Here is a 13,395-nt window from a genome sequence, read left to right as displayed (position 1 = left end):
TACGGAACAGCTGAAGTGTTAGTCAGTGTTCTGCAATCCAACAAGCAATTACACAAGCAATCATTCACCCTTCCCTTCCTTCCCGTTAAAGGAGGTCCCTGGCCCTTCCCATGCAATAGGGAAGCCAAAGGTGAAGTCCTCAGCAGCTACGGACTGTTACAACTGCAGTTACATCCATCCGAGCTACTGCTTATCAGAAAACCCAAGCAGCTCCTGTGCCTTAGCAGACTGGAAAAAGCAAGCACATAAAACACACGAGATTCTCCCAGTCAGAGGACTAAGACCAGGGTTTTCTCTCCATAGTGAAAACACTCAAGACCTGATTTTCCTTCAGAAGTCCAGATCAAGATGCTGGTCTTTCTAGAATACTTTCTGGGCATTCCTTATCTTTACAATAGGGTTCTGGCAGTACTTATACTGCTGCTCACTTGCAAGAAGTTCTTTCACCCCAGAAGGCTTCCATTAATGTAATATTAAAAGAGGGAATGGAGGACAGGGAAAGTTTTGCTATGTGCTTAGATGAATTCCATAGATTCCAGGACATGGATTCCATGGAATCCAGCAGATGGTTCTGCTGATGCTGCCACTTYCACTGGGAGATGTGGATCCTCTTCRGAGAAACTACCATCTATGGAAAGAATCATGTGAGTATGAGGGAAATTGCAAAGCGAGAGCCCCACAATTCTTATACACATACATGGTTTATATACATGCACATATGGGTGCCTGGGTGTGTGTATGTGTACACGTATGTAAGAAAATCTGCTCGTAACGAAAAAGTAACTCGTGGTTGTTTTCACACTGGTTTTGCACAGTGCTGAGTATAGCTAGGCCTAGTTCTGAACAACAAAGGTCATTACAAGTGAGCTAATCTCAGCTCCCACTCAGCCTACTTATCTGTTGTTACTTCTCCCGTTTCCAGAAACCTGTTTCAAACTGTTTCCTCTTTCCATCAGCCTTTAAAAGAATATTAAGGGAAACCTATCTAAAAATATGGCTTTGTGGAAAACACAGCAAATTCAGCAGAGTGTTTTCATGAGACTTTAGACCACTAACGACTTTGTAGTCAAAGAGTAACATTTTACATTAGGAATAATTACATACCAGGACTGAAGAGGACRATAGCTTTCAAGTAGGCATATTCATATCCATCCAGACAAAGCTTAACCATACTGTTGCAGAATTCTTGCAGTTTGAAGATATGCTCCATGACTAGTTTTCCTCTGTCTGTTGGCAGCTTATCTAAGTCACAAACACAAAATATAAAAACTCCAAAGTCAACACATATKCAAAAATGCGTTTGCATTGGATTTATTAGAAACAAATGTATTCATCACTTTATTGGATTCAGACAGCAGGAAATCTAAGCCATCTACAGACTCATTTAATAGGTCTGAATAATGTGAAATCAATTCTGATTGAACTGTGATTTTTTTTYCCCTCACACTGTTATTGCAGATCTGTGCCCTACATCTTAGAATCAACGATGTATCTTGGTGTGSAGGATTACTTTACACAAAGATCATACCGTTGCTGAAAAAGATGATGCCTCAGAATGAATTCTTCAGTTCCTTCCTTTCAAAAAGGAGGAAGAAAGACATCTCCAGTTTAGTGGATTGTTTTTTTCCTACAGTTTGCCAGCCTATTGTTGCATAGCATTGAAGTCAGAATTTTCATACATGTAACAAATCTAAAAAACTAGTTAACCTGGAAATGCTAAGATTTTTTAAAGTGTATTTACCTTATTATAATGTACTAGGCTTKGACTAGATGAAGACTACATTATTTTCGAATAAGTAGCTGTTAGAGCCGAGATTATGTAAATGACTTCAGGTACTTGACTTTAAATTCCCCRTAAAAGAGTAATTTACTGCAGATGAAGTAAATAGAAGAGCAGGTCAACTGGCCTTTCTTTCCTTTGAATGCTCTGCACCTGAAGACGTAGGGTTAGTAAGGAAGGAAGTGCATTTAGTGTGGATCTGCCAGGAAGACTTGTATTTCTCTGACTGTTCACTGTGAGGTAACAGCAATTAAACAGGGGATTTGGGGATAGAGATGCCAGACTGAAAAAAAAAAAAAAAAAAAAAAAAAAAAAAAAAAAAAAAAAAAAAAAAAAAAAAAAAAAAAAAAAAGAAAAAGCCAGAGTTTGGTCCCTCAGGGAGTACAAAGAACGATTTTTTTTTCTTGCAGACTGCTAAGTGATCTTAAAATCTTCTTGAAAAAAAAAGCCAGAGTTTGGTCCCTCAGGGAGTACAAAGAACGATTTTTTTTTCTTGCAGACTGCTAAGTGATCTTAAAATCTTCTTGAAAATACTGTGTGAGAAACCAGACGTTCAGCCACTTGTGATTAGACTAAAACAAAGACACAATCTAACTGGCAATGAGTTCTTTCGATCTCAACAGTACACAGGAGAAATGGGTACCTATGGATAGACAATTTGAACGTGTAGCCAGGCAGCCTGCAGTAGCTGAGGACAAAGATTTATACCATGTGTTGTTGCTGCTTGTTAGAGTAATTCTGCTGATCTCTGTGAATGAAGACATCTAATATCAGCATCTAAGGATTCTTCCCTATTTTGTGAATGAAGAACATTGTTTAAGAACCAGAGTCAGGAAACCTTCCCAATTGTAAAAGACATTATCAGTTTTTAAGCACTGGCACTTAAAAGTCTTCTCTGTTTTAAACTTGCTCCAAGTTTAAGACTTGAAACTCGCTACAAGACTACCAGCTGCAAAGAGCTGTCTAGAGCACAGCTCTAGACCTGCCCACTGGGATGTYGCAACACAGATAGGATTGGAGCAGGTAAATCAGAACAAGCTCTGAACCTGGTATCAGATTCTAAAACAGGATTTCGGAACTATTATTTCCCTTGGTTCCTTTCAGAGGAGGAGCTGAGATGTGCAGTGCTGGCAAAGAAAGCCTAGGGCATTACAGTCATCTGCAAGCAGCAGAAGCAAATTTTAAAGATAGGCAAGCCTCAAAGTCATTGCAAAAACCAAACCATCTCATGCCAAGAAAGAAAGATGCAACATCTGTGAAACACAGATAGCAGTGAGTAGCTAACCTTGAACTGCAGGAGCACACAGAAGTGACCAAGCCCCCAGGTTAGCTAAAGTCAGTACATCAAGAAGGCAGCACTAGGTTGCTTTGTCTCACAGCTATGGGCAGCAAGGCACAGTTGGCTCAGTCTCTACCCTGCACACACGGTACAAAGGACAAATTCACAGTCCGTTTATGTTCTTAAAAATGATGCTGTGTTGAAATCTCATGGACTGTATTTTCTATTATTATTTTGTCTCAATACTAGTAAGCTCTACAAAAAGTAAGTTACAGTAGCAATTGAGGGATAAGTTATCAATTTCTGCTCTGTTCAAAACCTAAAAACTAAGAAGTTACTTTGCAAATCTGGAACATAGACAACATGCACCTTACCTTGCTGTAGGCTGCCATGAAGGTGATTAACAAATGCAGTTAATATAGTTGCCACATTCATCACTTGGGAACATTGTGCAAGACCAAGTGTAAAAAGCTCATTCCAGCAGGCTTTTACTAATGATATGCTGTTATCCTGTCTATTAAAAAATACAATAATTTCACTTAATAGCATCAGCCATTTGTATATATATTTTTTCTAATTTAAAGAATACTTCCTGAAGCATTTGCCTAATTCAACCAATACGAAAATGAAGCCCAACATCAAAAGTATTTTTATTTTCACGCTAGAGTTAAAATACTTGACCTGAGAAGTCAAAATTGGAATTTAACACTTGRAAGTGTTAAAATTTTAAGCTTGAAAAGGCAAATTATATATTCCTGTTAAATGGCGTTTTAATATTCTGTTGATGATGATCTTGATTGGGGCTGGAAATTCTAGCACAGGTGAATATGAACACTATTAGTACAGTCTACTCCTCCATTTTTAATGCAAACATCAAAACATATTGGAAGTAGCTTACTCAAAAAATCATGCAGATTTTCTGTAATTAATTCCATTTCACCTGATGAGCCTTTTCAGACAAAGGTTTTCAATGTAGCATTTTCCAAAAGTATTTTTATACYGTTTTGCATTGTCTCTGTCTTACAAAAGACTTTAAAATGATCAWTGATGCAATTCATTGTGCAAATTTGATAATTACTTCAAAATTCTGCAGGGCAGCAGTTTACATTAATAATCACATTTATGTTTTTGTCTGCTTTTTTACTCTCCTTCTGCTTTATTTTATATAATTTCATTGTTTCTTTCCCCAAAACACATTTTTTGGGGAAATTTGTGGCTCCAATTACACACAAATACATCGTTTCTTAAAGAATATACAATAATTTGTCTTAAACATCCAAGTAAATACAACTGGTAATCACAGGCCATCCTGCTTCTGACAAGCTTTATGGAAGAGGAAAGAAACCTTCACTTTCAAAAGAAATTTCTTCGCTACCACAGTCATAAACTATTTTGATATTGCATTTAAGAAAAGCACTGTACAGAGAAGGACAGGAAGAGATTTCTGGGGAAGACTAACTGGATCTATGCTCCCTTCGTGTCACAGCTGATACACTATCTGTACTTGCTTGATGGGTCCTCATAAAATGACTTCTGAAAGTAACATGAATTATTTTTCCCCCCACTGTCTGGAAATGTTTTCTCATGACAGTCAGCAATGTACTACCACATAGTTTAAGAATTTTAGATGACACACGAAATTCTGCTGGAAAGACTGGCTGTTAAGCTAACTGCAGACAGAACCATAACAATTATTTTCTTTTCTGCTTGCAGAGTCAGTTTGTCTTTGGAAACTCCCTGGCAAATAAAGAATTCTGGTGGCTTGCTGAACCTAGCTAACATTTCTCCCATATAGGTCAACAAAGGCAAAATTATTACTCCTAATTCATCTATAACAATATCAGTATTCAGGACTCCAGAGATAAGGGTTTTTTTTTGGCGACTGTCTGAGAAGTACCAGAGGTCAAGATGGAGCTCTTCACAAATGACTAGAAGTGATTTACTGAAAAATTATCTTTAAAAAGGGCAAAACACAGACATTTGATCTTTATGGAAATCTTTATGGATCCTTTTTTTCCTTCAAAATCTAATCCAAGTTACTAAATTTGGACTGAAGTTGGGAGTAATTTTTGATCAGCAGATTTACCTTCATGATGAAGATCTATAAGACATTTTTAATAAATGGTTTTATATTTTAAAATGACCCTGAAAGAGACAGTAAAAATAGCCAATTAAACACTGTGTATTCACAATCCGAGAGAACACAAAAAACAAATACTTACCCTAAAGCCTGGAAAGACGGGATGGACCGTGCCCAGTGCATGGACAAGAAAAGCAACCTGGAGGCAGACTCACAGATGTAGTGAACGTTCAGATATTCAGGCATGGGCGAGGGCATTGTGAGCTGGTTAAAAAAAAAAAAGAAAAAAAAAGTTATTTTACTTTCTTCCCACAAAAAACCTAACATGGAAAATCATGCCTGATAGTTTCTTTTAGAGAGAAACAGGTAAAAGTATCTGGGAAGTAAATATGGGATAATCTCSAAGGCAAAATTGAATATCTGCTTTTATTCCATGCTAGCCACAGGGTTATGTTTTAATGAGATTACAAAGCAATAAAGACAGGACAAAAAAATATATTTAATTTAGATAAAGATTCATGTCTGGGACACCTGGAAATGGAAAATTCCAAATAAACTGAGACATTCACAGAAGAATAAAAGTTTTAGAAGACCTACTGCAATTAGGTACATTTATGACATTTCTTATAATAGATATGTTTCAAAAACACAAATACAGAGGCACCATACCTTTCCAAATCTTGTCTGAGAGAAGGCGAATAAGGGGCCTGAAAAATTAGCGGAATCACCACAATTACTAGGTGGAGTTTTGGGAGAGCAAAGAGGATCTTATCTCACATAAGATCTTTGGCTTGTAGCTTTAATTTTTAATTTTACAAAATAATATTTTGATAGGTGAATAAAATGCCTACATAGAGAGCTGCCCAAGTCCTAAACAGCAATCAAGATGCATCAAAAATGATTTTTCTGAACTTACATGAGTAAAATTTATGGGTTTGTCTGTGCATGCTTTCTTCTTCTATGTGAAGAAAGGATTTGACTCAAATTGCTAATCATAGTGCTCTAGTTCTATTCTCAGAAGTTAATTCCTCATAATGCAATGGTTCTGCTAAGTTTATTAGTAAAACCTGATCTTTTGTTGTAAAATTGACACTGGAACTGAGTGATCAAAACAGGCACTGATGAGAGCAGCAAAGCTTATTGCAGGGGCTGATGCTGAAGAAACTTGGATAGGSAAGATTGATTTGTCCAGGAGTAACAGGAAGAAAAAAAAGATGAAAGATTTCTGCAGGCTTATGAAATGAGAAATAAAGTTAGAAAGTATTTGTCTCTCTATAAAAGAAACCAGATTTTGCTTAATGGCTAAAGACAATTTGTGCCACACTGAAGTAGGGTAAACGTGCAAAGAAGAAACTGTGACAAGCCTCAATATTCACTAACATGACACGTTACATCCATCTGGCAATAAGTGAGAATGTGGGTGCTGACTCTCAGCTTTGCAAAACTCTTGTCTGTTTAAATCCCTGTGTACTGATCAGCTATGGTTTCAGAGCATAAGAAAACAAAATAAATGGTGCAGCTAAAGCTCCGCACAGAGCTGTTAGCTTTCTTGAGGAAAGAGTTAACTAATGAACAAATGCAATATATTCATCAAAAATGAATGCCATYACCTTAAACAAAGTTTAACTCTTTTAGGAAAAGCAAAAGGCCACTTCAATAAGTCATCAATTATTTTGTACTAAATTAAAATGGTACTAAATTAAACAGCATTTGCTAATTCTACAGCATGAAGTACCCTGAATGCCACGTGTGTGTCGCTGAGTAGCGGCCCCTCTATTTCAACGACATCCAGGCTTGTTTCTCCACCGACGAGCTGCACGCTGGCTTCAACGCTCTCCGAGCTCTGGCATGCTGCACCCTCTCCTGGATTTAGTGCTTTTGCAAGAGTATCAAATGCTCTGTAAGACAGACAAAAAGGTGGGGAGAGGAGGATGAAGGAGAAGCAAATTTCATTTTTGAGAACGTTTTGATTCAGAAGGAACTTAATACAGCTGCAARCAGTATTTAGAGGTCTGCCTCAAAAGACCAGAAATAGCAAAGAAGATACAATAACAAACTCTTGCTCCAGTCCCTAAGAACACCAAACTACATTGTCTCTGCAACAAAAAGTCAGCTGCATTTCATGTTCACAATAGCTGCCAACAAATTCATGGTTTTGACAACATGCCTGAGCTGGTGAATGAATCCCATTTTGCCTTTCAGGATCTCTGTAGTGGTGTTTACTGAGAGTGTTAGCACAAGGCTTTTGAGCACACGATCATCAGACTGTTGTTAAAGCAACTTAATGCACATGTAAATTGYAGGCAGCTTTGCTGCAACGACGCGCAAACAGCAAGAATGTTTTTTCTGACTTTTCATGTCATGAACTGTTGTTCAGCTTTACTTGGAAGGCCTGCTTTAAAGACACAGGAGAGAGTCTCTCAAATCCTCCATGCCACCTGCAGCATCCTCTGATGCGGGCAGTGACTCCTGCAAAGCCCAAGCGTTACCTGTCGAGAGCCCGGGATGAGCACAGATCTATCACTCTTATCCCTGCTGCCTGAAAACACCAAACAAGAGGGAACAGCTGCATTAACTGCTGTACACACCACCATCTCATTGCTCTGCTCCGCACAAACCCGGCTGACACCCAGGACCGACCGGCCCGCACCCTTGGCGGACGCACAGTGTGCGCCTGCAGGCAGGTGATGCACCCTGGGGGCAGGAGCACTCCTGCATAAAAGCAGCGCACGACAAAACTCATTCCCTGATGTCTGGAAAACTTCTAGCTGCTGCTTATCGGCCGGCACGCAGAGCCAGTTCTCAATCTCGAGGAATGTTTATTGTCACAGAACCTAAGAGCACTCTCAGATGTTCTGCTACCAAATTTGGCATCCAAGTGGCAGAACTCTGCCCACCTCCCCTCCCTCCGCTTTCTCTTGCTCCCTAAGCGCACCAAGACACTAAAACCTTAAGTGCTTGCTATTTTTAACATAACTGCTTCTGACCAAAAAGAAGCAACACAGGCAAGCTGCTCACATCGCTTCAGGCTCAAGAGGCTACAGGAACGGGAACAGTTTGGCCCTGTGCGTCTTTAGCAGCACATGAAGGTGACTGGGGCACGCACAGGTGGATGCAGCCGGGAAATTTTCCATCTCAGGTATGTGGAAAGCAGGAGACTAGGGAACACACTCACGCGCAAGCACTCCAAGTTAGACTGCCTGTCTCCTGCCAGGAAATCACAGTTTCAGGCCCTGTGCCTCACACCTGGCTTCTATTTGAACATAAAGCCCCTATATCTAGGCCAACTTGCAAGATCAAAAATTGCAAGATAAAWGCACTAAGAAGAAAGGAGCACCGAGAACAAAGCTTGCCTGAAAATTACAGAAACCTAGTCTACTACACAAGAAAAAAAAACATTAAAATAAACAGTATTCTTGGTCAGAAACAAGGCTGGTTTCCTTTTCATCTAGCTCATTCACTAATGGATATATAATAAGATGTAAAAAATAAACATAAATAATGAAGTCATTAGAGGACAACAGCATACAACATGAAAATATAACAGCTGCTGAATGCTAGCAAGAAGTTGTGGACTGAATTTTTGTCAGCAAAGCAAAAGCTTTGCTATGGTAGCTGCRAGCAATTAAATGTAATAAAATACATGAAAAACGGTGATAAAAGCTTTTCCTGGAACCCTCTCAAATCAATGTTCTTCAGTAAACACTTCTGTATGTTGGTTTAAACTGCATAATCCCTCTCAAGGAAATCAATGATTTAGACCAAAATCTTAGTTTCTGTCTGAGCGACGACTTCCCTTCTATAGGATATTTCCATTGGAACTCCCTATTGGAAATCTATTTGGTATTGGAAACCTGGAAACCTCTTRGAAACGAGAAGGTGTTCTGCTGTGTCAGAGCTCTTGTGAGTTCTGTGCTTGAGAGAGCTCCTGAAAGCGCCCGGAGATGAAGGCACAAAAGGTCCTGGGCAGCCTCAGGCTGAACTGCTCTCAGGTTTTATCTACTCCTTCCACAGCAAGCTCCTCACCTCGGAGGACGCAACAAGGGTCCAGTCAGCAACTGGCACTGACTTGCTAAGGAGCACAAAGACATAAAGGAGCTGAACAAACTCCTCCTCTCCTACTACAGGGTAGGAGAGCCCAGGGAAAAACTATGTGCTCAAGTCAGTACCAGCTACTCCACAACATACCATTTTTTTTTCCCCTTGATGAATTTACTGTACTTGCATCTTTTCAACCCCAAAAACATGACAAGGATGTTGTGCAGCAAGTGAATATTGGTGGGACAACAGTCAAAATCCCACACGGGATGACAACAAAGGAAGGGCTAAACTGTAATGGAAAGGGTAAGGGAGTAAGTACAATGTACAGCATTGACGTATATGCTGACAACAATGGCTTGGTTAAAATCAAAGAAACAATTTTGTAAGATAAACAGTGCCTGTAYTTGTACTGACAGCGAGCACCGAGTTCTGTGCAGAAAGAAAATACTGCTCAGATTTTTAAGGGGACTAACAAGGCATTAAACTGTTCTTAACACCAGTTAACACTGATTTTACTGTGAAGAATTTTCCAAGATCAATCTGCAACACCCACTCAGTCTGCTGCTGCTGCTATTTTCAATGCAGATACTTGATGGTTTAATTAAGGATCTAAATGGACGCAAAAAGCATCACAACATGATCATCAGTGGCAACRTGCCTTACCTCGTAACATCAGTGCTAGCTTGCTCTTCCTGCGGGAGTTCAGACAGCGATGCATCTCCATTACTTAAACTCTCAATCATAGAGAGCTCAGTACTGCTTTGGGATCCGTCTTTGGATTTACTTAGATTTGCTAACGATGTCACCACATTTGCCAGCGTGCTTAAGTCTCCCTGGCACGTTTCAACCTGAGAGAAAGGTACAGGGTTTAGTTCTTCCGTACTGGCAACAGTTAACTTGCATTAGCAGAAACTGAATTTTGCACTAAGGAATTACTGAGCTTGGGAACAGACCTCTAAGAAAAGGGCTGTTTAAAAATATGGGTAATCATACTGCAGCCATTAGACACTGTGCTGCTTTTACAAGCAATAGATACCTGTATCTTTCAGAAAGCAAGCTCCAAAAAGCAAGCAAGCACAGAAAGACATTTTAGCATCTCCACTCCTTAGTCAAATATGCAGCTGCACTACAGGACTATCTTAGGCTGTATATTTTGCTGCTTCTTTCCCTTCTGTCCATTCTGCAGTGCATAAAATAGACAGGACTGAAGGAGTATGAGAATGTTTGAAAACAAAGAATGGATAAAAAGTTGCTTTCAGGTAGCCAAGAAATGAATTCTGCTATTTTTTCTTCTTCGTGTCTTTATTTAATTGCACGGGAACATAGTGATTCAGAAACTACCAATGATTCAGATGGGCAGCAAGTCATGTTCCCCTCGCTCCTCCAATTACTTTAAAAAGGAAGGTGCACGAGTCCATGCTGCTGCTAACGTCAGTGGGCAATTTGTCATTTAGCTTCCTTAAGGCACACTCCACACATGGAATTGGAAAAGTTAAAAGGAGGAAAACTTTTGATGCGGCCCTTTGCAGACAGAACAAGCAGGGCAAAAAGCCTGCAAACAGCAGAGTTACTGTCACCTGTAAAAATGCAGCAGCATGTACGGATGTGGGCCTGGGTGTGCAGGTGTGGCTCGAGTGGGCTTGTCCGCACAAGAACCTTTGCGACCTCACTGTATTGTTACCAAGGCGGGGGAAAGACTCCAAGTGTCAGGACTGCCAAATAAAACCAAAAAGAAATAAGGCAGCTTCTAAAGCTCTAAGAAAGGGAAAGCAGGGCCCTTTGGAGGAGGCTTCATTTCATGGAGTTTTTATTGTTTTTACTATGCAGTCTTCTGAAGAGAAGGCATGTACATTACTGGGCAATCTTGCACTGTTTCAGAAATAAATTCTGTCAAAACAGAAATACACCAAAACAGAACAACATTCACTCCACATATGCACAGGAATAGCAGAAAACTAATACATTACTCATATTATCATTTACCTTATCTGGAGTCATCAGCACAGTAGGCTCACTTTTTATTCCAGACTGATGAATATTAACAAACATTCCCGATTCCAGCAGACCTGTTGACCTGACACSAACAGGATCCAGTTTAATTTCCAGGGCAATACAGGGAACAGAGATACTTGCTTCTGAGCAGGATTTACATACCTTGCTGTTTCATTGTCTGTAACAAACGTTGGTGTTGCAGCCAGTGGACTACGGAGGTCTTTCCGAATGTAGATCTTCTCCGTAGAAGCTGCGCAGTTTGAAGACTTTTCTCTGGATACTTCAATAGGTTTCCTCTCACATTGAACAGCTAACAGAAGAGCATAAAACTATTAAGTCATATCACAAATTAGAACCTAAGAAATAATAATATTTTTTCCTCTTATTCTGCAATTTCAATACTGATTCTGAGAATTTAGAGAGATGAATCTTAAGAAAAAAGGCATCCAGTTAGCTACCCATAACCAAACTTCCCCAATTCTTTAAAGAAAACAGGTCTAATGATTTAAAAGTACATAACCAAGGCAACAAATTCTTTTAATACCAAGCCTATTTTGTGTGGCACACACTTTGACAGAGCTGCTGGCCAGCAGGGTTCCCTGCTCCCGGCCTGACGCTGCTTTTTCCGACTTACAGTCCTGCTTCATGCCGAAGGCGATGCATCTCTGCAGGCGGCAGTACTGGCACCGATTGCGGTGGTGCTTGTTAATGACGCAGTCCTTGGTGCCGCGGCACGAGTACACCAAGTTCTTCCGGATGCTCCTTTTAAAGAACCCCTTGCAGCCCTCGCACGTTACTGCTCCATAGTGACGCCCTAGGTACACAGCAAGACGTTAGTTTTATACTGGTAATTCTCTCTTTTACAGTGTTTATTTATTCAGAATAAAGTATTTATGCTTTTACCCAGAAAAGGAACAATCTTGTTTCTCTCACAGCTTAYGGATTTTAAAATATTACTGGTGTCTATAAAACCATCCAAAAAAAGGGCTTATTTCTAATTTAAAGCAATTATTCAGGGTAAATTTTATAAATAGGCAAATCACCAAGCTGCTTATTAATTTCTTGCTGAATATGTTGACAGCGAGGTTAAAAAAAACTCAGAAAACACGTACTTAAGAACACAGGAGAAACTCTTAATTTACACACACTTAGCAATTTTTCAGATTCTTTTTCCTAGAAAGTCCCTACAGTCTGGTGTAATTATTACTCATTATAAATTTATCTGTTGAAATATAACAGCAACACAGAAACTGCATACATACTAAAAAGAAAGATTGCTGATAAACATTTAAAGCACATAACGCAGAGGCTTCAATGCTTGTTTTTGAACTAAGTAGGGCATATTGCAGAAATAAATCTGAAATATGAACTTATTTATAGAAAAATACTTTAAAATTTTTTTTCCTCACAAACATCTTTATAGACAGCTCAATCACATCTGCTAGAAGTTTCAAGAGTTTCTAACAGGTTTCCTAGATTCCTTTATCACACACATGCTTTCAAACTGTTACACTCAGTATGAAAAACCTTAAATTGTTCTTATGAAGTTGCATGACTTAAAAGAAAAAAAAAAAATCTAAATACCTGATGCCTTGTCTCCACATACGACACACAGGTCAAACACTTTATTTAGAGTCTGTTCCGTAGAAGAGTTGTCTGTTAAGATCTGGAAAARTAAAATTAAAAAAAGCTACAGAGCAATTTCATTTTTCTTTGTCCTGATACCAAGAGAGATTATAAAATAAATTTAATGCTTTTGTTTTTTTCCCTAAGATAACAGTCTAAATCTATAAAGAGATTTTCTCAACTACATTTTACAATCTTCATGGACAAAAAGGTGTTACATACCACTGTGTTCCTATTCAGGATGGAATAAAAGTTTTCCTTGCAAACTTTCCAAGAATTCTTTGAAAAGTTTTGAATAATTTAAAATATATTTTGAAATACCTTTAGTATCTGCATACTCTTACCTTTTGTTTAATTTTGTGTTTACATAAAATTTGCATATCCTAAAGACTTGGCTGTAGCAACAAAGAGACTGAAGCACTGAACAAAAAATCCYCTGTGGAAGGCAATAATTCTGCTTTCAGATTTGTTAATTCATCCTAACACATAAATGGTGGGCCAACAGAAAGTATATTCTRGTAGCAGCGCCATTAACCATCAAGCAGCATATGGTTTGATCTTCAGCAACTGCTTGTTATTATTACAGGATTCTACTCT

At 38.9% G+C, this 13,395-nt stretch overlaps 1 protein-coding gene across 3 annotated transcripts in view; it reads right to left on the bottom strand.

Annotated features, from left to right (window-relative positions):
* The window catches only part of NR2C1 (nuclear receptor subfamily 2 group C member 1), a 38,680-nt gene that overhangs the window by 2,526 nt on the left and 22,759 nt on the right, over positions 1-13,395 (bottom strand). For all 3 annotated transcript variants that reach the window (XM_026035517.1, XM_026035516.1, XM_026035518.1), the window contains 9 exons: positions 12,757-12,838; positions 11,807-11,986; positions 11,335-11,482; positions 11,164-11,254; positions 9,844-10,028; positions 6,875-7,037; positions 5,282-5,403; positions 3,434-3,573; positions 1,105-1,242 (listed from right to left, as the gene is read on the bottom strand). In XM_026035517.1, coding sequence (XP_025891302.1) covers positions 1,105-1,242; positions 3,434-3,573; positions 5,282-5,403; positions 6,875-7,037; positions 9,844-10,028; positions 11,164-11,254; positions 11,335-11,482; positions 11,807-11,986; positions 12,757-12,838 — 1,249 coding nt within the window. The remainder of the gene's footprint in view (positions 1-1,104; positions 1,243-3,433; positions 3,574-5,281; positions 5,404-6,874; positions 7,038-9,843; positions 10,029-11,163; positions 11,255-11,334; positions 11,483-11,806; positions 11,987-12,756; positions 12,839-13,395) is intronic.

Source organism: Nothoprocta perdicaria, unplaced genomic scaffold (genome assembly GCF_003342845.1).
Source record: "Nothoprocta perdicaria isolate Ctin4 unplaced genomic scaffold, notPer1 scaffold_160, whole genome shotgun sequence".
Lineage (NCBI taxonomy): Eukaryota > Metazoa > Chordata > Aves > Tinamiformes > Tinamidae > Nothoprocta > Nothoprocta perdicaria.
The sequence above is the reverse complement of the archived record's forward strand: the minus strand, read 5'-3'. Positions and strand labels throughout refer to the sequence as shown.